The following is a 23705-nucleotide window of genomic DNA, read 5'->3' as shown; positions in this document are numbered from 1 at the left end:
GAAGTCCATAATGACAAAATTAGGGTTTCTTATTTCTGTTTTTCTTGCACATCTCACTTTGTTCTTTATAACATGTTTTAAAGAAACATCATGATGTTTAATAGCTAAACCTGATTGAAAAGGAAAAGGCACTTATGTTAGGTTATCTATGAATTTCTTCTCATTATACCTTTGGGTGTAACTGAGGTCTTGAGTGTTAACCATCTCCATGTTTTTTAAAAGGCTTTTATTTCCTCTAAGGTTTCGTAAGTCTACATGTTTATTTTGTGGTACTGCAAGATGGTTGTTACAGCAAGCCATTATATACTTTGGCGTTACATAGTTATCCTCTTCAGAGGAAGACAAATACCGCATCTCATTCCACAGAATCTTCTCTCTCTCTCCTCTGAACTTTCTCCTCCCGGGTGAACCTCCTGCGAACACCACCCCCAAGGTCAGGATAAGGAAGAGTCTGCCTTTCCCTGGCCACTTTGAGGAGACTTTAGGCATGGAATTAATGAGGGATCTGAAGGATTGATCACAAAGGACCATGTGGGGGAAAAACACAAATGGGGCAACACATAAACAAAAAAATAGATGCTTGCTACAGGCGTCAAGCATTGGAGGAAATTCCTCTTAACCACATGCCCCTTTCCTTCTACGGTGGTGGCACTGTCTACCCTCCATTCACCGTCTTTGTCATCTTCCTCCTCTTCATCACAAGTCTTGTCAATTAAAGATAGTTTGGGACAGTGTTAAGGCGAAAGTGTTTGCCAATGCAGCCCACAAACTCCATCAAGCAAATACTGAAGCGGTCCTAGCTGCATCCTACCTAAAACTCTGGATGGAGCTCTGAGTTTGAACAGTTCATTCCGCAGGGCAACTTTTATTTTTAACACTCTTTTTATTGGCATTTTTCAAAAACATCAAGGCAAATAACAATCCCAACATATCCTCTCAACCCCCTCCATCCCCTGTTTCTAAACCAGTTCCCTTTGACCCACTCAACACCTCATCGCCATCTCCCTCCTCGCCAGCCTGCTCTCTTCCCCTTAATCTACAGGTTCCACGTACCAATTCTCTTTCTGAGGGTTCTCCCCTTGACTTTGCCTCAATCCTTCCTTCTCCTTGTCCTAGATCGTTCAATAACTGACCCCATTCTACTGTTACCCTTTCACCCTCCATGTTATGTCTTCCCAGCCTGTAGTATACCCAGTTCAGCTATAACCCATTTGCGGTCATCTCCCTGCCATAGCGTTATTGACGGCCCCTGTGGGTGGTTCCAGGCGATTGACAACCAACGTTTGGCCAATATCCATAAAAAACTCACCATTTTATTCTGTGATCAATATTTTTTCCCCCTCCGGTAGGACGCTCCACAAACATACTCTAGGCCTGTTCTCCAGTTTCGTACCCAGTAATGTATTCATCTGTGCTATCACCCTGTCCCGGTAATTGGCTAGAATTCTAAATTCCCACACCATGTGCCAAAATCCCACTGACTCCCTCCCACACCTCAGACACTCTTCACTCAAGGACTTTTTCATTGCATGTAATTTCGTTGGGTTCATGTATACGCTATGCAAAACATTATACTGAATCATTTGTGATCTAGCATTCCTTGATGTTTTCTGGACTTGCTCACTTATCTTAGTCCATTCTTTCTCGTATATCTGAGACCCAATGTCCACCTCCCACTTTCCTTTCACCTTCAAGTCCTCCTTAAGCTCCTCCTCAAATAAGGCCTTATAGATAAGTGATATCCTCACCTTCGCTCCCGTTCGTTCTAATAAGACCTGAAGTAATTGACTTGAGTTTGGCTCCGCTGGTATGCCCTCCCTTTGCTTGCCAATCTCCTGATCACTGCCCCATATGTCAAAAACAATCCCTCCGGTAAGTCATACTTCCCACGCCATTCCGCGAATGTCAATAGCGTTCCTCCTAGAAACAGATCCCCTACTACTGCACAACCCTTCTCCTGTAATCTCTGTATCCCTGCCCTCCCTACCACTTGCCTCCACATCCGGGCCTCACCCCAGGGTAAATTCCCATCATATAGCCCCTCCCAAGTCCCTTCCTGCGTACATAGTTCCTCCTTATCTTCCTAACTGCCCCAAACGCAATCGTCCCCATATTTCCTACTGGAGACCATACCAGTTCCACCCCTTGTATATGAGGTGGTAAACTTCCCACCAGCACCTTCAAGATCTCCCTGTCTGGCTGCCCCAACTCCAGAACCTGTTGTAATGGCGCTGCAATGAAATACTTCTCGTAGTCCGGCAGGCCTAGCCCTCCTTACGACCGAGGTTTTCGTAGTGTCACCCTCCTCCTCCCAGTGTTCCACAATAACGCCCTAGCCTTCCCATCCAGTGTTTTGAAAGACCTTTTTTTTTATCACGTATGGTATATTGGCAAAGAAATACAACAATCTTGGACGAATCACCATTTTGCACAGTGCCTGTTACGCTCACCAGGTATCCACAGGGACGCCACCCAGCCAGGTTACTCGCTGGTATGCTTCTCAGCTTTGCCCTGATGTGGTCTGTGGGGAAGGTTCTGCCTTGTGGTAGAATTAGGCGTGCTCTCCGTCCTGCCTTCTTTGCAGGGGCACGTTGTCTTTCATGGGCGAGTGCGGTCCAGTTACTTCACCGACGCCGGCCCGTTTGATATTGTTCAGGTAGGTCTTATTGCTGTTCTTAAGTTTTGTTGCTATCCTGCATGCCTTTCTTTGTTTAAAATGTCTTTTTTTCTCCCTTAGGGATGCAGAGCTTCAGTGCGGCGAACTGGGTTGGTTGAGCCCCACTGGTAAATGATGGCGCATTAAGAGCGCTATGATGCGGTAAGTAAGCGCTATGCGCAGCGCTGCAAAGTCTTGCCTTGGCTAACCTGTGTTTTCCTTCCTTGTAGGTCGCTGTGTTCTTCAGCGGTATGTCCGGAGTGGTGCCAGATGAGAGGCGACAAGCCAGGTAAGCCTTTTGAGCAGTTCGTAATTTGTAAATGTCTCTACTACTTTCTTTAATGTTGCCTCTATCTTCCTCTTTGAGGTCGTTCTGTCGAGGAGGCGTGCAGATTCGAGGAAGCTGTTCTCAGTAGCTGCGAGTGTTTAAAGATGAAGACTGCAGGTAAGATGCTGCTACTAATGATGTTCCTTTTGTCTCCTTGCAAGTTCTGCTTCTCCAAGGTTCCAGGGAATAGCTGGACACGGTGAGCGTCACGTTGCAAGCTGCAAAGTAACGCGAAGCGTGTTGTCTTGCTCGGGTGTGGTTTAAATAGCCCCAACAAAATAGTCCAGGTAAAGTAGTCCCTAGGCTACCACACCCAAAACACTAGACCGCATAGCTTGGTTCTTAGGAACCAAGCTATGTGGATGCCTCCATGTTGGCTGACAATACAATAAAGTAGTTCCCAAGCATGAGGGCTTTTGAAGAGGGTGCCAGGGTCTAGAGGCCCGAGTCCTGACTCCACCTGGCCAATGGGTTTGCCAGAGGGGGTTTTGGCGAGGGTTGTGACAGTGCCACCCTTCCCATCCAGGAGAGAGGCAACCTTTTCCAAAACCGCACAGTCTCTCCTATTCTGGCTAGTGCCCTCCCTGTGTTACATGTAAAAGTCTCCTCCATATCGTTGAATATAAGGGAGGCCATAATAATGGTGCTCTTAAAGGAGGGGAAGCATCCCCTGGATTGCATGTCGTAACGCCCCATTTCCCTGTTGAATATTGATGGGAAGATCCTGGGGAAAATCCTAGCAAACAGGGTGGCGAGGGTAGCCCCAGAGTTGGTACATCCGGACCAATGTGGGTTTGTAGGAGGAAGGAACACGGCAGGAAAGATCAGTCAACTCCACCACGTGATGGATCACGTTAAACACTGAAAGGGAGAAATGGCGGTTGCATCTTTTGACGCCATGAAAGCGTTCGATTTGCTGGAGTGGAAATGGCTGTTCAGGGTTCTGAAGAGGTTTGGAGAGAGTATCTGTAAATGGTTGGGGTTACTATACAATAAGCCAATAGCGGTGGTGAGAACCAATGACTGGGTGTCGGAGGGGTGGGAGTTAGATAGATGGACAAGGCAAGGGTGTGCGGCCTCGCCCATATTGTTCGCACTGGCTCTTGAGCTATTTGTGTTTAATTCAAACAGATTTTTTGACAAGAAGTAGAAGGTGACAGAAGTACTTGAGATAAATTTTCATTTTAAGTGAATAAAAAGGAAGGAGTCTTAAGTTGGTGTAATCGAGGCAGTGTTTAGATTTTGAAGGGTGAGCATCTCTTTAGTGATGTGTTGCATAATGTTCAATGCTACCAGTAACCAAGTTGGTTTCTCCCCTCCAATCAATTTGTACTGTGATCGGAGGGATACGGACGGCATGAAAGGGAAGAGGCGAGAGGAGGGACCACATGAGAGAGGGCACCCGATCGAAGACAGACCACCTGAGAGGGGGTACCAACCGACCAAGCTGCGAGGTCGGGAGAGCACAGTCCAGATAATTAACAGTCTTGGGATCCCGGAAGACAGCATTAAGAGAGACGTGGACGAAAGGACTACGGCTGACACCGCTTACATGAGTATAGGGTACGCGGGAAGAGCTTGTTCCAGCGAACGGAAAAACCGGAATGGAGGCGATTGGGCCATCCTTCCCGGACAACCGCTGGGTTACCGGAGCGGGGTTCTGCTCCGAGTGCAGCGTGGACCATGGCAAGCCGAACGCCTTCACAGGCAGACGCCGGCTTCTCACGCGTTTCCTTTCACAACACTGTCGAGGCCGTACCCAGTGACGCGGAAGGCAGAGACCCGCTTCCGAGTTCACCGCCAACACTCACCTTCAGAAAGCGTCACAGAGACCTCGAGGGTGCCAGACCTCTTCAAGACGGGGGTTCCTCGCGGGGACCCGGACTTGGTGGGCCTGGCAGGCAACCCTCCTTCAAACCAAGAGAAGGGGGCGGGGCTTATGGGGATATTTATAGGGAACCAAGCCAACTCCGTGCTGATTGGCTACCTGGACCCCAACCCCTATATAAGGTAAAAACAAATGATGGACTGGGTGTCTCTTTGCCATTCTCTTCTAGGACTTCGAGAGAGAGAGAGAGCTGTGCCTGAGACGCTGTGGGCTTACGAGGACTAGCTGCAAGGTCGATGAGCCACATCCATATTCCAAGAAAAAGAAGCATTCTTGACCTTTTTGTTCCTTTTTGAATTCCTGTATCCAGAATAAAGGTTTTACTTAAGTTCCACTCCTGGCTGCCTGTCCCTCATACATAAATTTGGTAGCAGCGGTGGGATACTAAATCACGCCATGGAAGGTATCATCAAAACCCTGGCAGAAGGACAGCAGCAACTTCAGTGGATCATACAGGTCCAGTCACATCAGGTGCAGACTGACCGCCAAACCATCCAACAAACCCTTCAGTTGCATGCAGCAAACCAAGATGCACTAAAGGAAATGACGGAGGCTGTGGTAACCAGTAGAGGCAATCCGATGGCTGCTACAGCTGTGTTACAAAAATACCAAACCGGTGAAGACCCCTGTTACTTCACCAATTTCGAAAAAGTGGCACGCAATGCACAATGGCCCATGGAGAAGTGGGGTCACTTCATTGCACCCTTGCTGACCGGCAGCATGCAAGGAGCATACCAAGCGGCCAACCCAGCGGGCGACACTGCCTACTCAGACATCAAGAGAGCCATACTTGAACGTATGGGAATGGATGATGAGTCATACCGGATCCGCCTGAGGGATGCTAAAATAAAGACGGGGGAGGCACCTCGTCAGCTGTATTATCGGGTCCACGACTTGACAGAAAAGTGGCTGAAGCCTTCCAGCAGCAGCATTCAGGAGATGGTGGACAAGATTAAGCTGGAACAGTTCACAGAGGCACTCCCCTCAATGATGCAGAGGTGGGTGAGGCAACACCACCGGCCCACACTGACCGAAGCCGTAGACATCGCTTCTGCCTTCCAGAAAGCAGGTTCAGTCCGAGCATCCATGATTGAACCCTTTACAAGAACTGCAGCGATGAAACCACAAGGTACGGTTGAAGAAAGGCCGGCACGAGGGGAAGCCAAAAACATAACATGGCCCACGGTAACCAGACAGCCCCAATGCTTTGATTGTGGTGAATGGGGCCATATAGCGAGGTTTTGTCCAAAGAAACCTAAACCAGCGGAGTCCATGGAAATCGGGTTCGTTCAAGGAAGGGAATACCGGAGGAGTCGTGAACCGTACTTTCTAGATGTCAGGGTGGACGGAACTACCCAGAAGGCTCTGCTGGACAGCGGAAGCGAACAGACAGCAGTCAGACCGGAAGTAAGTGGGGAGAAGGTCAGGCTGGATATTCCGATACCTATAAAATGCGTGCATGGCGACACTGTTTCCTATCCTTCTAAGGTAGTTAACATGGAAGTAAAAGGGGTGGAGTCCAGAATGAAGGTTGCTGTCATGCCACACCTGCCAACCCCGGTTCTCCTGGGAACTGATCTCCCCTCTTTCCCTGAATGTGTAAGGGACACAGAGTGGTTGCAAACAGCCCCTTTTTCCCGGATGGACATAAGGCCTCCCATCCCAAAACCCCCCCAAGAAAAGCCGAAGCGAAGTAAGAAGGGAAAAGAAGAAGTGGGAAAAAGAAAAAGAGGTTTGCGGGGGTCATAGATTGGTTACCCGATGACAGACAACCTACATTTCGAGGTGAACTGGCCTTAGATCCTACTCTAAAAACCGCTTGGAACCAGGCCATTGCATACCCAGAGAAGGGAACAGCATATCCTTGGTTCAAATCATCGAAGGGATTGATATATCGGGTAACCAAGGACAGGGCTGATCGGGAACTGGAACAACTTTTGGTACTCCAAAGTTTCACACCCACTGTCCTGAAGCTAGCACATGACGCTACCACAGGAGGACATTTGGCGAGGGGAAAAAACGCAGGATAAGGTGCTGAAAAGGTTTTATTGGCCTGGGGTGTTCCGGGACGTGACCAAGTATTGTGAGGAATGTGAGGTTTGCCAGAAAACCAATCCCCGGTTACCACCGAAGGCCCCGCTACAACCGTTACCTTTGATAAGAGCCATTTTCCCGGATAGGAATGAACATAGTGGGACCTTTAGATCCCAACAGCCACGGATATCAGTACATCCTATTCATCGTAGACTACGCAACACGATACCCCGAGGCTTTCCCCATGAAGGGAAGAAGCGCCACACAGGTCTGTAATTTGTTAGTCCCTTTCTTTTGTCGAGTGGGACTCCCAGACGAGATACTGACCGACCAGGGGCAGAATTTCATATCCGGGGTAATGCTGAGAGTCTGCCAACAGTTGAACATAAAACAGATCCGTACCACCGTCTATCATCCACAGACGGATGGGTTGGTAGAATGTTATAACAAGACTATCAAACAAATGTTAAAAAAGGCAACTGAGCCCATGGGCACTAACTGGGACCGGGTATTACCCTTGGTACTCATGGTGTTACGTGATACCCCACAATCGTCCACCGGGTTCTCCCCTTTTGAGTTGTTGTTTGGTCACAAACCCCGAACAGTACTTGATCTAGCACGCAGCGAATGGGAAAACCAAGAGGAAGAAACCCAACTCACAGATTATGTGATTAATCTTCGGGATACTCTAAACCACATGAGAGAGCTGGCTAGGGAGAACCTGAGCCGGTCACAACGGACACAAGAAAAATATTACGACCGCAACACCCAAGTAAGGTCCTTTCAGAAAGGCGAAAAAGTACTGGTACTATTGCCCACGTCTTAAAATAAGATGCTGGCCCAATGGCGGGGTCCCTATAACGTACTCGATGTACTCGGGCCGGTCAACTACTTGATAGAACAACCAGACCGAAAAGAGAAAACTAAGAACTATCACATCAACCTACTGAAAGCTTGGAAAGAGCCAAGCACAGCTCCAAGCGGAATGAATGTAATGTGTGCTGATACACCAGACAGTAGTTCCGAGGTCTCCACCCTGCAGGCAGTGCAATGGGGACCAAACCTGTCGGAAAAAGAGAAAACGGAACTCCTAGAAGTCCTTAACCCTCTGAGAGAGGTCTTCTCATTCTTTCCAGGCAGAACTCCCCTAGTAGAACACCGAATCGAGACTCTACCGAACCAGTTTGTCCGGTTAAGACCCTACCGACTTCCTGAGGCTAAAAGAGCACTGGTGCAAGCTGAAATCGAAGAAATGCTGAAACTGGGCATAATCGAGAGATCGACAAGTCATTGGTCTTCCCCGATAGTCCTGGTGCCCAAACCTGATGGCACGACTCGATTTTGTATGGACTTTTGGAAACTTAATGAGATCTCAACCTATCAGGCTTACCCCATGCCTCGTATAGACGAGTTACTGGAACGACTTGGAGCCGCCCAATACCTAACCACCATAGACCTTACTAAGGGTTACTGGCAGATACCCTTACGGGAAGAAGATGAGATTAAAACTGCTTTCTCTACCCCGTCAGGGTTGTACCAGTTCACAGTTTTACCATTTGGTCTCCATGGGGCTCCTGCTACGTTCCAAGCATTGATGAACCAAGTACTGATGTCACACAACGATTACACCTCAGCCTACTCAGACGACATTATAGTGTTCAGCAAGAGCTGGGAAGAACACCTTCAACATCTTGGAAGAGTTATAAAAGAACTGGAGAGGGCCTGACTGAAAATCAACCCAAGGAAAACAACCATCAGGGCCCAACAAACACGTTACCCAGGTCATTTAGTAGGCATGGGAAGGATCTGGCCCCAACTTGACAAAGTCGAAGCCATTCAGAAACAACCCATGCCTATCAATCGCAAACAAATACGGGCTTATTTGGGTTTTGTGGTTTACTACAGAAGGTTAATACCCATGTTTTCCTCAGTGGCAGCCCCACTGACAGAGGCCTTAAAAGGCACCTATAAGAAGGACACCTGTTCCGATCCTGACACAATCAGGGCATTCGACCATCTGAAGAATTCAATCTCAGCCCTACCTTTCCTATGTTGTCCGGACTTCAATAAAGAATTCTTCCTACAGACTGATGCGTCTGGTTCTGGTTTAGGCGCGGTGCTCTCACAAGGAACAGAGGAGGATCTGTATCCCATCGCCTTTATCAGCCGTAAACTGCTTCCCCACGAAGAGCCGTACTCAACGGTAGAAAAAGAGTGTTTAGTGATCAAGTGGGCAATCGAATCTCTGAGATACTATCTCCTGGGTCGGACATTTACTGTATTTACTGACCATGCGCCTTTACAGTGGTTGGCCGTACAGAAAGATTCGAATGAGCGTGTGCTAAGATGGTTCCTCACTCTACAAGAATATCGCTTTAAAACGTTACACAAGCCCGCATCCTTCCAGGTGGTTCCGGATTACCTTTCCAGGAGCCTTGATCGGCCCGAGCGGCTCGATTCCTCAGGGGGAGTATGTGATCGGAGGGATACGGACGGCATGAAAGGGAAGAGGCGACAGGAGGGACCACATGAGAGAGAGCACCCGATCGAAGGAAGACCACCTGAGAGGGAGTACCAACCGACCAAGCTGCGAGGTCGGGAGAGCACAGTCCAGATAATTAACAGTCTTGGGACCCCGGAAGACAGCATTAAGAGAGACGTGGACGAAAGGACTACGGCTGACACCGCTTACATGAGCATAGGATACGAGCTTGTTCCAGCGAACGGAAAAACCGGAACGGAGGCGATTGGGCCGTCCTTCCTGGACAACCGCTGGCTTACCGGAGCGGGATTCCGCTCCGAGTGCAGCGTGGACCATGGCAAGCCGAACGCCTTCACAGGCAGACGCCGGCTTCCCACGCGGTTCCTTTCACAACAGGGTCGAGGCCGTACCCAGTGACGCGGAAGGCAGAGACCTGCTTCCGAGTTCACTGCCAACAATCACCTTCAGAAAGCATCAGAGACCTCAAGGGTGCCAGACCTCTTCAAGACGGGGGTTCCTCGCTGGGACTCGGACTTGGTGGGCCGGGCAGGCAACCCTCCTTCAAACCAAGAGAAAGGGGGCGGGGCTTATGGGGATATTTATAGCGAACCAAGCCAAGTCTGTGCTGATTGGCTACCTGGACCCCAACCCCTATATAAGGTAAAAACAAATGATGGACTGGGTGTCTCTTTGTCATTCTCTTCTAGGACTTTGAGAGAGGGAGAGCTGTGCCTGCGACGCTGTGGGCTTATGAGGACTAGCTGCAAGGACGATAAGCCACATCCATATTCCAAGAAAAAGAAGAAGCATTCTTGAACTTTGTGTTCCTTTTTGAATTCCTGTATCCTGAATAAAGGTTTTACTTAAGTTCCACTCCTGGCTGCCTGTCCCTCATTCACATGTACCAACAATTTTCCTCATCTTGAAGAATAAAATTGGAGAAGATGTTTTCCAAATATCCTGGGTCGCAGGACATGCCAAGAGGAGGTGGTGAATGGTTTCCTTTTTCGATGTGGATTTACAAAGCCGACAACAGTTTCCCGAAGCTGAACTTCTAACTGCCAGAACTTTGTTTGTTTCCAATAAGTTCAGGCGGATTTTCAGAAAGAAGTTGCGTGCTTCTCTACTCGGGAACAGTCTAAGATAGGTTTGTAGAGTGTCCAATTTCTTGAAAAACGGGGGAAGGTGAATAGCCAGTTTGTTTTTGCTTGCTGTTTCGAGGGTCTTTATCCAGTCTAGTTCCCGGATCTTTTTTGTGACATTGACTGGGTTATTTACGAGCTCGTCTTCACTGCTTTCCACTGAATGTAGAAGAGCCATGTTCTTGGCTTCCCATTTGGACAGCATTTTACAGGATCCAAGGCGAATTTCTTGGTTTATCAAGCCGTAGACGTATGGAGAGTCTTTCATGATGCATTTCCTGTATAACATGATGCTGTTTAAGTCTACTGTTTCCAGCGATGAGAGGCTGAGTTTGCGTCTGATCAGTACGACAGAAGTTTATTTTGGTAGGCCAAAGATGGTTCTCCAGAGGATTGCTTCTATTTTGGACCATAACTCTTTAGGGAGATTAGGTATTGCATCTGCACCGTAGGTTAAAGATGGTATAACCTTCATTTTATAGAAGTCTCTGAACGGGATCGAAGAATAGCGTCCATATTTGATGTCGATGGCTTTCCCTTGGGCAGCCAACTTTGTTTTCTCGTACAGTACCTCTTGCATAGCTTTTTCCTTTGCCCAGCTATCTAGTGTGACACCAAGGTACTTAAAGTTGGTAACTCTTTCGACAATGACTGAACCCAAGCGACGAGAGATCTTTTCGTTCTTGTTGGTTGATTTTTCAATTATCATCATTTTCGTTTTCTCTTAATTGATTTCCAGGTTATTTTCCAGCGTATATTGTTGTAAGTTGACGTTGGAGGCCTATTGGAGTGTGATCTAGAAGGATCAGATTGTCGGCGTATAACAGTCGATTGATCTGATCTCCTCCACGCTTTGGTGGGAATGATCGTATAGCTTTTTCGGATTCTTGGAAATCACCTAGGTATGTCCAAAACAGGGCCGGAGCCAAAGGGCAGCCCTGTTTAACACCTCTGGCGGTGTTGATCTTGTCAGAGAGGGACCCTTGTTGGTTCAGTCGGACTCGCATGGACGTGTTGGAGTATAAAGCTTTGATCTGGTCCAACAATTCATGGGGGCATTTCCAGGAAGAAAGTTTCTGCCACAGTCTTGAACGGTCGACTCGGTTAAATGCCTGAGTTAGGTCGACAAAGGCAATGAATATTCTGGGGCGACCTTCTAAGATCTTACTTTTCAACGTGCTCAAGATGAATATATTCGCGTTTGTACCCATGTTCTTTTTAAATCCAGTCTGTAGGTGGTCCAGGCAGGGGGCTTTGTTTGCCCAAGCTGTAAAATGTTGGAGAAGGAGAGACCCAAAGACTTTGCCTATTGGGTCTAGGAGGGCGATTGGGCGATAGTTTGCTGGTTCAGCCCTGTTTCCCTTATCATAATTGGGTACAATGTTTGCGCAATTCCATGATGGTGGGATGGATTTGGAAGAAGCGCAACGTCTGAAAATAACACTTAGGAGTGATGACCAGGCTTCAGGGTGAGTTTTTAAGTCTAGATTTGTTATGCCATCCGGACCAGGAGCACGAGACGGTTTTAGTTTTCTTATCAGGTCTAAGATGTCTTCTTTGTTGTCTAGCCATATCCATGGACTGTCGTATGTGTCCGTATCCTCTTGGGCAGTTTTGGGGATTTGAAGAGAGAGTGGAAGTAGGCCTCCCAGGTGGATTCTCCGATTCCATTTAGTTGAGAAGGGGGAGCACCTGCTGAAGTTGAATTTAAGAGGGACCAAAAGTCTCTAGCGTGGTTTCCGTTAATTGCTGCAAGAATACTTTCAGCGTCTTCATATAAAATATGCCAGTAGCCTCTCAACCAAGCTTTGTAAGATCTTTGCGCCTCACAGACAACACTTACTACGATGGTGGGTTCTAATTTTCGTGTCTGTCTTTTGGTTCTTCTAAGGTCCCTCTTTTTTTCTGCGACCAGTTTATTGTAAACGTGTTTCTGTTGTATCTTAAGATGTTTCTTCTTTCCTTGCTGAACTTTGAATGTAGCCAATAGTGGAATATAATCCACCGTCATGGGGTTTTCGTGGTTTTTTTAAGTCTCTGTAAGCCACCGTTAAGGAGCTAATTGCTTTTGATGTCATTCTGAGTCTTGTGCCTTGACAATTTACCTCTAGGTTGGAGGTCATGGTTGGATTATTTGGAGGGTTTGAAGACCAAGAGGTTTGTAGGAGATTCTGGTCACTTGCAGGTGTCCTCACCACTTCAAAAGATGTTATTTGTGGTAATCGAGATCGTGACACAAAGATATGGTCGATTGATGATTTCGAATTTGCTCTTTCCCAAGTCGGAGGTCTGTTAGGGTCGTGGAAGACCGAATCTAGGTTTGAGAACGATCTTGACTTCATTAATTTCAGCCATTTAATTGTCCTCTGGTCAGTTTGAGGTCTCTTGGATTTGCTTGTGTTGGTTTCAGTGTTGTCCTGACAGTTGATGTTAAGGTTACCACATATGGCAATGTGGTCAGTTTTATGGTTTACTTGGATCCAGTCGATTTCCATCTTGATCAAATTAATGAATTTTGTACAATCAATAGTCGCAGGGTTCCTGTAGATGGTGATGATAACCACCAACTTTGTCAAGATTTTGTTTTTTTACTCGTTGATTGTTGACCAATTTAGCTTAACCATCAGCATGGAGTTATTTTCTTTCAATTTTTGAATACACGTTAAACTGTATCCATTACGAATTGCAATTAGTAGTCCTGCTGTGGGGCGTCCAGTTGAACCTTTTTTAGCTGCAACGGTGTGGATCTCATAGCCATTCAGGGTAGGAGTTTGGAGTAACCACGTCTCCTGCAGACATATAATGTCATAGTCACTCAGGTTTATTGAGGCCCTGGCTGTTAAGTGGAGAAAGCCTTGGGTATTCCATGAGCACATCTTGATTGTGTCTTGATCTATTGCCGGTTGATGGTTGCTCGTAGAGTTGTTTGTCTTGTTCTTGAGTGGCTATTTTTGACGTTGGATCTTCAAGGCATTACAAAGTAAACAATATTTTTGAATGTACATGAATATAAAGGTGCAAAGAAATAATAATTACAAAAACATTTCAGTATTTCACATTACAACAGAAATACACTGTTTTATACATGATGGCATCTGCGTACATTTTACAATTAAATACGTAGAAGGCATTTCCTGGCAACAACATTTTGCCTACTTGCATATTTCAACATAGCCGTGTACTGGGACACAGAGACATGTTCTTCTGTAGTATTCTAAGAACAGCAAGCATATTGTGCTAACATTCCTGCTCATGAGACAGTCTAACTGTAGAAATCTGAAAACATTCAGTTAAGGCTATTTTCGCAGTGAAGGCTGTCTGACAGTTTGCCAAGAGACATTATTATGAAAACATTGCTTCCACTGTGTTCAGCTGCATACACATTTCCCTTTTCTGCACTCAGCATAAAACGAATTCATGATGGGCAAAAACATCTTAGCGCTTTGAAACAAGAATGTGCGCTTTACAAAATAACAAGCTAAATATATCTTTCTACATGGCTCACAGCAAATAGCGATCTATGATAGGTCAAAACAAACTATAGTGCTAAACCTATTTTATACTAAATGGGTGCATGAATGGATGGATTAATGAATTAGCCCATGATAACTTAACCATGAAAAAAATGCAGATTGACAAAACGGTGAATCATTCATAGGATTCTTACCCTAACTCCTAAATGTAGGTCAGGGAATGCACCTCAGTATCTGTATTCGACTGAAGGTTGCTCCCATTAGAAGACTACATCGTTCCAATGGAGAAAATAAACTTTTGTATTCACGCTTCAAACTTTAGAAGTATGACGGCACAAAGTTTGACTCATTTGCTCTGTGTGCTTGGAATGGTTTGTCGGCCATTCCAGACCATTTTAAGGACCTTTTCTCGCTTGCTTGATTTTAAAAGGGCAGTAAAAACTAATTGTTGATTTCTAGACTGATCTCTGGTCCTCTAGTTTTAAATCTCTTGATCCTCTGGCTTTCGTCGTTTATTATTCCCTAATATTTATGTAGTTTGTATGTTGTGTTGAGTGCATCCATTCAGGCCTATAAGCGTGTGGCAAGTTAAAGAATGTAATAATACTAATGTTTAGTGCTCCTTTCTGCCTAACGGTACTGCTGAGGGCATAGGTGGACCCCATTGCTCTGCCACTGCATAAGATGCCTGAGTGAGGTTCTGCCTCAGCTGTCCTCTAAAGTTCTCCTGTATTGGTGCCCCTTACCTCCTACACATGTATCTCAGTAACAGGCCAGCTTTTATCTTTCCAGCAGGCAGCACCTAACAGACAGGTCAACATTGAAAAACCGTTCTAGCAGCCTTGTTTTGCTGCACCTGGAGACACCGGAGCAAATAGTGTGGTACAGCCAAATAAAGCGCATTACAATAATCAATTCTACTGATTACCAGAGAGGAGACTACAGGGGCCTGAAATTTAACAGCATTAAAAGGCAAAACCTTGCGTAGTGTCCATAGCTTGAAATAACCCTTTTGACAAGTGACTGACACCTGATCCCACATGGATAAAGAAGACATAATCTTGATGCCTAGGTCTTTGACCGATGAGGCAGGTGTGGGAAAGGGGCCCAAACTAGCGGACCAGAACTCTGGGGTCCAGAACAGAGAAGGATTAGCGGTAGCAACCACTAGCACCTCTGTTTTCTCCCCGTTCAACTTAAGCCAGTTTGTGGCCATTCATCCACCCACGGCCTCCAGGCAACTCTTCAGCCGAACAGCTGTATCCGGCTGAGACAGATCGGATGATATATAGAAAGCTGTAACATATGAAAGTTGTAATGTTAAAACTGTGTGAATAGGAGGAAATGTGTCATACGGAGCCTGGTACAACAGCTGCACCACCTTCATGCCTTGCAAGCTGGGCCGACTACCATGGGGAGGTTAAGTGGCATGGGTGGGATGTGGCATTTTGCCATGGTTTGCTGCTGCCATAGGTGACATTTCACCAATGGTGTGGTGTGTGTGTAGTGTACTGCGTAAGGCAGGTTAGCTCCACAAATACGGGGGCAGACCCCGCGAGGATTGGTGGGTCTTTACGATGCACACTTGGTGTTTGAACAACATGAGCTTGCAACAAACCCAGACCTTTTGTGTGCAGTTCTACAAACAACATCTAAAGGTTTGTGTCAATCTGTTTTTTCCCAGTAATCTCCCGAATTGTGTCACTTTGTATGTGATACATGATCTGACTCAGAGTTGTTGCTTAAAAGTTGTGGCTCTGGTTTTATATTTAACCGGAGAGTAGAAACTACTGAGGAAGAGGGATAATGAAGCCGAGCACAATCAAGCGTTTTTGAAAAGTCCTTAAAGATGTTCATAATAATAATTTAAAACCATCTTTACTGGTCATTTTCTATGAAGTTACAATCTGAATTGTGGCTAATGGTTTCCTCTTGTTTTTCAGACTAGCAGCAACGTGACGTTTTTTTTTCTTAGTGAACTTGTGTGGGAAAAATTTCGACCAAACACTGGATGCTTTGAGCCTTTTACATTGTATTTCACAGACTTCAACAAAGGTAAAGATTGCGCTTTCACTTTATAAACAACGATTTGATAAAATTTACGATTTTGTGTTCACCAAAGCATTGCAGCATGCTACAGTTGCATGGCAAACTCTGTATGTTTGTGAGCTTGTGAGCTTGACGTATTTAGTATTCACTCTTGTTTTGAGTACTTTCCTTAAGTAATGTAAGTAAGCACATATTGACAAGATGTCTGGTAAATAGTGTAATTTGAATGTATTCTCCAGGTAATAGTTTAAACAAATACTGGGAGGCCTTCCATAGCTATCTGTTCGTCTACAAGAGGTTTTGTTAAAATAAAACCTCCAGTACCTCACCCACAAAAATGAAATGATTGCATTTTATTGCGAGCCTACCAGAAATACCAATTATCTGCAGACCAGTAACTGGTTGTGCCTCCACTTTGCTCAAAGAGAGGGTGCTCCCATTGACCTAAACAGAGACGTATTAACTAGAGCCGAACAAGATCTGAATTTCCTTACAAATCTTGAGTACCAAACATTTATCACATATAATAATGGCAAACTATAGAAACTGCTAGTAACCACAATACTTTAGACCAGTATCCTCCCAGCCTTTAAATGAAGATTCATCCACCCGGCCCAATCTTAAGGGCTAACCTACTGGCAAGAAGTGTTCAGCAAACCCTAGTGCCAAGACATTTGGCATTAGCCAGGAGAATGTTACTCAGACTGTGCTTTGTGGGGCTTCCCCCAACCCCATTGTTCAGGATGCTTTATCTAGCTCTACTTTCACTCCTGGCTTAAAGCCTGCTGGTTGGGACTCCTTAACTGCATTGCTACCATGTTGCCCCTGTTGAGGAATTGAGTGTTCATTTCTTTCACAGAGAGGATAACTCAGTGGCAACGTGTTCGCCTTGGAAGCAAGACGACATGAAGCAACACAGGTTCGATCCCCGGGTCCTCGCTTAGAAACCTCTGGGTATTAAGCGCGTTATAAATAACATATCATATCATATGCAGCTTTTTTGTCTGTGTCCCTGCCAGCAAATCACAGTCTACCTTACCATAAAACCAGTTACAGGTTCTGTACTACCCATGCACACTGACTGGCCATAGGCTTTCACCTTAAATTCATGAAACGCTGCCTCACCTACGGTCCAGTTAGTCTTTCTGGGGGAATACATTTTGGCAGCACAAATGAGCCATGAGCAGTGGCATATTTAGGCTTTCTGCTGCCCTAGGCCCAAATAAGTGCAATCCCCGCCGACTTTACTACACCTCTGCCAGAGTCTGTACTTTTACCAGATTCCTCCCCTTCAGCACACTCTGTTCGTCTTATGCAAACTACGCCCCTTCACCCCCATTCAGTCCCAATTTTGGCTCCATAACATTATAAGGATGTTTTTAATGTTGCAGGGATTAGGAAGTTATAGCGTCCTAAATTAATTCAAGCTTGTTATCTTCTATGTTATGGTAGTTGAAAGAGTGTTTCAGATCTCTGCTGCCCACGATTTGGAGGAAGGCCGTGTGTTCTGCATTGAAGTTCATTTGAGGTTCTTGTTAAGGCCAATTGCCTACTTTTGGTTAAGTCAGAAAACAATATTTTAGTCGAAGTGATCAGAATATGAGCTGTCTGCCAACTGGAAAAAAGTCAGATGGTTGGAACGAGGAATTTCGGTTTCAGCGCTACTAGCTGCTTTCGCTCACATATTGCCTGCTTTCACTCTAAGAAGCACATAGATTGGTCTGCAATATTAATGCAACGTAAGTACATTTCTACCTCCGATCTTGTAATTGGTAAAGTTTACTTATGAAATATATACAAATGGTGTAAAGGCACAGTTTATAAAAATGTTGAATAAAAAGAACTCCAGCCCTTTCAGAAATAAGGCAAGTTACCTCCTGCAGCCAATGTACCTCCAATCCCTTTGGCTGGAACACCATTAAGAAATGGCAAAATCACAAGTGAAGTTTTTAAACTCTGTCTGGGAATAAAACACTCAGTAAAGACTGTTGCAGAAGGTCCTTGGAATCTTTGGCTGTGCGTTCTCACAGTGGAGTAATGGATAATGGCGACTCTGAACATAAATGTGTGGGAGGCAACAACATTCCTCCTAGCTGCACAATGCAGGCACCTTTTATAGCAAATAAGATGTACATACTGTTTACATAATTCCTATCTGTACGAGGCCAAAATACCCAACAGTCCAAGAGTAAAATTAAGCAATGGATCGGGCTTCCAGCACAATATTACCTTTGTGGGTGTGGTTTAGGCTATGGGTCTTGTCAGCAGGTAATTTAAAATTTTGAACAGCACAATACACAGGAACCCTTTGAGATTTGTGGGTAAATATATAGTTGTCCTGCTATAGTTTGAAGTACTTTTTCACATTAATAGTCGTACCTCGTTTTTAAAATATAATTCATGTAAAGATTACTTCTAAACCTCACAGTTATGCATTGTGTGCCATACTTTGCACTTGGTTCTCCTGGTAGTGAGCATGCAGCAGAATGTCATCAAAGACACATGATGAACCCAGCAGTCATGGTATTTGTCTGCTTAGCACTGAGCAGATTCTGTAAAGATGGCTGAATGGATAGCTTTATGGGACAACTTCTTTACAGCTGTGAAACAATGTGTACCTTTGGCACACAGGGTTTGTTCTCACCCTTCTATGGCTTTGGGTGTCCTTTCACAGGTTTCTCGATGCACTTTCCCATTTAGATTCACTCTTTGCCATTTTAACTTCTCTATGATCTATTTCATGCTTACACATTTTGGGAGGCAAATGTGGGGCCGGGGAGGGAAATTGGTGCTTGCTTCTGAGCATCATCTTAGTGCCACCTGTGAGAACTGTGCTTGACTTAAGCATAGGCATGTGTTTAATAATGTAAAATCATGCACCATTTCTAACATATACTCTTTTGAAGGGAGAACCCCCATTATTGCAACGGTTTAAAATAATGTATGTTGTGTATTTAAATATAGAAGTGATTGCTTAACACAGTGGCACCAATAAAACCAATGAGGTTTTGGATCTTTTGCACATTAAAGAGCATTCTGGGAAGATAAGAATGACCAAAGAGCTTTATATCTGTCATGTGTCTGTCAGAGTTGTTTGACGAATAACTAAAGCAGGCTGGGTTTGGTTTCCATTTCCTTGTTTGTTTAAAATAAATAAAATAAAGTCACCCTAAAAATAAAGCTTTTGAAACTATCAAGCATATATATATATATGTTTGGCCAGGAAAGACTTTAGTTGTCAGAGTGGAATAACTAACAGCTCAAAATTACTTGTGCAATGTTGTAGATCAGCCACACTCGGGGAAACAAAATTGGCTTTATATTTGAAAAATAAAATCCAGTCAATTGAAAATAAACTGCAATAAAAGGCCGCTCCTCTGGCAATCTCCTGCCCTAGGCTTGGACCTAGTTGTAAATACATCCATGGCCATAAGCAAATGAGTTCCTTCACATTGTGTACCAGAATCTTCTGTAACTCATGCAGTAAACTCTTCTTTGCCTCAGTTTGCTCATGCTGCTTCTTCCCCTACTCTTGGTGGACGTCCATCCTGAATTTTATTATTTGAAAACTTGAGCTGCACTAGGCGGCAGGAGGCCACTGAACTAACAAATGGTTAACATCATGCACATATATAGAGTTTGCCTGTTGTTGTTTATTTTAATGGAGAGTTTCTGTATGTGTCTGCTAGGTCATCCATCTGGATGTGTTAATGTCTAAGCACTTAGTAAATGCCATCAAGGGAGAAAACGCCTTCTCTAGCTTTTGAGCAAAGCCACTACTATATTTTTTTCAATCTGTTCTTAAGTGAAATACAGACCTGCATTTCCATTCATTAAGTTTAAAAAAAAAAAAAAAACATTGCATGGTTTCCTTTTGAAATCTGCCTACTTCCTCTGAATATGGTTGTAGCATTTTCTAACTACATACCCAGTCTCAACAGGTATTTCCAATGAAATGTACCCAGGCTGATCATGGGGAAAAATAATGCCTCACCCATGTATTCAGTAAAGAAGCCCAGATAATTGTCCAGTAAAGAACACAGAGAAATTTATGGCTATTATTGTATTTAACACTTTATTATAAAATCCAGTACAGTTGAGCCGTTAATCAGAACGTTACTCAATTGTCTCATTAACAAACGCTCTCATTACTACACTAGCATGCTATACCGCAATAGCATTCCATACATTGAATCGCCATAACGCGTTCTTATATACACAGTATTTTGAACCCGACCAAAATCATCACATTAGCTCCTGTGAAAGCTGCGCAGTCCTGGAGCGTGTTACCTCTATCCCTCAGAACTGACCAATCCTACTTCAGCTTTAGGCGCAATACTCGAAACTGGTTGCGATCTAATGACATTTGATCCCTCTTTGGATACTCTGCCATATATACCTATGTACCTGGCTATATATGTAACCCATTGTACCTTTACACTGTACCTGCTTGCATTTTCCTTATTGCCTTTACTGTATTTACTCTAATGTGTAACTAAGCTTTAAGTATCCTTGTACCTGTTGCGCCCAGTTACCTAAGGGTTCAGTGCGCATTACCAAATAAATAAACAATCTAATTCATAACTGCAGAATAGTACTTTATTTAAATCCCAACTGCCCCATAACCTCTTTAGCTTCACTGTTCGTTGGCATTGACGAAGGACCATCCCATGCAAGTCCTTCAGGTTGATAGTAAGTGGGTGAGCCGCACCACCTTTAGGGACCATTAAGGGCAAGCACTCTAAACCCCACTTCGGTACTTGACTTCACATGAAGAAAGCGTGTTTTGTACAGTGGCTTACAACACACATATCGCAGATGATATTCTTCTTCATCCTAGCCTAGCATTTATAGTTCCACCCATCTCTCGATTTCCCGTGTGGGTTAATATTGGGTAGACATTGCACTGAATTAAAAAAGGTTTCACATTCTAGTGTGGCAATACCCCTTGAGGGGGTGTGCTAAGCTTCTCTAGTGTTGCTAGCTTAACTTTAGTCCAGGCTTTCAAATCTCTCACCCATGTCCCTTATGACTGGTCTCTTATTTGCTTTCAATGCCCTAGCAGTTGTCAGTCTAGCTAGAAATAAAAGAAAGGTTTGTGAACCTGGCTTTATCTTCTTTCCTCCAACTGATTAGTCCCAGTATGCACGCCATGCACTCCTTTAATTGCCTTCTCCCCATGATCTCTGCTCTCTAACAGTTCACTTTTCTCTAGAAGGATTGCATTTGAAGGCATTCCCGAAGGAAGTGTAATGCTAAGTGCCCACACTGGGGTATGTAAAATATCTCGCTGGTTTGTTATGAAATGTGTTCATTGTGTACGGATTGAGGTATCTGCGTGTGTTGTGATTTAAACTTGACGTTTCTGCTCGGACCTTTAACCCCTTCATATGCTCTGCCCCACTGTTCGTCGCTTACCTCAGCCCCTAAATCCCAGTTCCATTTGGCAGTGGCCTATATAACCACTGGAGTATTTTAGCTTTTACTAATTTATACAGACATGATATGGCCTGTGTGCCATCTGGCTTCAAAATAGTATGTAGAACACCATTAGTGTCTGGCTTATCCGGGAGCTGCAGCCAGCATGTGCCCACTGCTTTCTGAATGGCTGCATACTTTATAAACAAAATGTTCAGCATCCCAAATTCTCTGTAAAGACTCCAAAGTGTCCAATCCCGCATCTGAAATCAAGTGGCCCGTTTAACTACAACCTGTGCGTTTACATTTAGAAACATCCATATACTTGGCTACATTATGAAAATACTGTCATCCTCACATCAGGACTCTCTTGAAATGGGGTTTCCCCGCTTTCTGTTCACCAAGCAAAGCCATATTGCTTTAATGGTGTAGATTGCTCTGGACCAGCCATGCACTGGATTGCTGTTGTTGCATTATACATGTTCGTATTCTCAGCTCTTATCAGCTAGGCAGACTCTCTCTCTCTCTCTCTCCCCATTGTCTCCTGTAATAAAACATTGTGCTGTGTACAACAATCGCGCTGAAAAATCATGAAGTTCAAGGTCTGCCAGTCCCATCTCTCACTCATCTAGAGAGTGTTTCTGTTATGAAATGACTACTGCCCTGCATTTGTGCAGGGATAAGTAGTGGCTAAAACACCTACTTGGCCCCACTTTGCTACTAAGTCAGCAGTGATCCCAATCATAAAGGTGAAACCGGCACAGGCCAACAGGTATATACTGCCTTCACCTTTTTGGGTAGCACAGGCTATACTCTTAAGGGGATGGTGTAAGCTTGGATAAAAGCAATTCAAACAGAAGGGTGATACCATAATAAAAGAATGCCCAACAGGAACCTTAATTAAACTAGCATAAATGCACACAACTAATAAAAACTCTACTGGCCCACCCCTATAAGGAAAACACAGAGAAAGCAGACTTTAAAATAAGTGAATTCTGGGTTTGTAGACGAGCGTCCTTGGGCAAAGATGTTAGAAAAATATCAACTATTGGATATGATTTTCAAAAAGATAGTGACTGGAGCTTAAAGGTCACTAGGATTCTTTTATAAAAAAAAGCTTTATTTCATTTTCATCCTCCAAGAACACAACGTCAATAGAGAAACAAGATTTCAAAGGGATTGTGTCCTCCGACGTATTCCTTATCTTTGATGTTACCCATCCCAGCTTGCTGGCCTCGGAAATATTTTCAGTAGAGGGCGCTGCGCGTCGACGTCCTTCGAGTTGATGTCCCTCAACAGCATCCTTCTCAGCGCCGACGTAACCGTGCATATAAATAGACTCGCGCAACGTCCGTTGCTCAGTTCTGTTTTTCCGCACTTCGTGGGCCTCAGAAACGTGTTGCTCATTTCTTTCTTCAAGAAGATTCAGACTTATTCTTCGAAGATATCATCGTAATTCGATGGCTTCTTCATCCGAACCATCGACCCCTCGGTCTGGCTTCAAAAAGTGTTGTGACTGTGGGAAGAAAATGTCATTGACGGATCCTCACAGGATCTGTTTGTGGTGCCTGGGATCGGAGCATCACTGTTGGGAATGCGAGGACTGTATGTCCATGATGGCGAAAGCCTTGAAGGAGTGTAAGGGGAAGCTAGAAAGAGGTAAGACTCTTAAATCTCTTACTCCCTCGAAAGTTTCTTCGGCAGAGTCGAGACATTTGTCTCCTCGTCGTCATAAGAAACATTCCCGTTCAAGATCTCGAAGCGGTTCCAATCAATCTTCGTGATCGAGACACTCTAAGAAGAGGCGTCGTAGATCTCCCTCTTCTTGGTCATCTTCTGTCTCTCTGGAAAGGATCACCTGCCCCACGAAACACAGCTCTCCAGCTAAGTGGGAAGAATTCCGTAAGAAAATGCTTAGCGTCTTCGAGAAAGCGACCTCGACCCCCTCGGAGACGTCTAAAGTTGATACCCTGGGTGAAAGACCTGAAGAATCAAAACGCTGCGAGTTGTTGCACCCGGCGAGAAAAACTACCAGAGAGCGTCATGAACCCTCGAGTAAAGGCAGTAAGACCGCGTCATCAACGCCGTTGTCGAAGGTTTCTTCGACTCATAAATCGGTTGCGTCGATGCAGTCTTCAACGCCATTGTCGACTCCGATTAAAGGACAGACCTACAACTGTCACTACATCTCAGACAGTAGAGGTGTCAAGGATCCAGACCGTGAAGTCGAGAATG

The 23705-nt window shown here is 44.8% G+C and overlaps 1 protein-coding gene across 2 annotated transcripts in view; it reads left to right on the top strand.

Moving 5' to 3' along the window:
* The window catches only part of ORC5 (origin recognition complex subunit 5), a 714766-nt gene that overhangs the window by 153958 nt on the left and 537103 nt on the right, over positions 1-23705 (top strand). For both annotated transcript variants that reach the window (XM_069628073.1, XM_069628074.1), the window contains exon 5: positions 15947-16058. In XM_069628073.1, the coding sequence (XP_069484174.1) occupies positions 15947-16058 (112 nt within the window). The remainder of the gene's footprint in view (positions 1-15946; positions 16059-23705) is intronic.

The sequence above is a fragment of the Ambystoma mexicanum genome, chromosome 12 (genome assembly GCF_040938575.1).
Source record: "Ambystoma mexicanum isolate Mex_15411 chromosome 12, UKY_AmexF1_1, whole genome shotgun sequence".
NCBI classification, from domain to species: domain Eukaryota; kingdom Metazoa; phylum Chordata; class Amphibia; order Caudata; family Ambystomatidae; genus Ambystoma; species Ambystoma mexicanum.
This window is presented reverse-complemented; position numbering and strand designations above follow the sequence as displayed.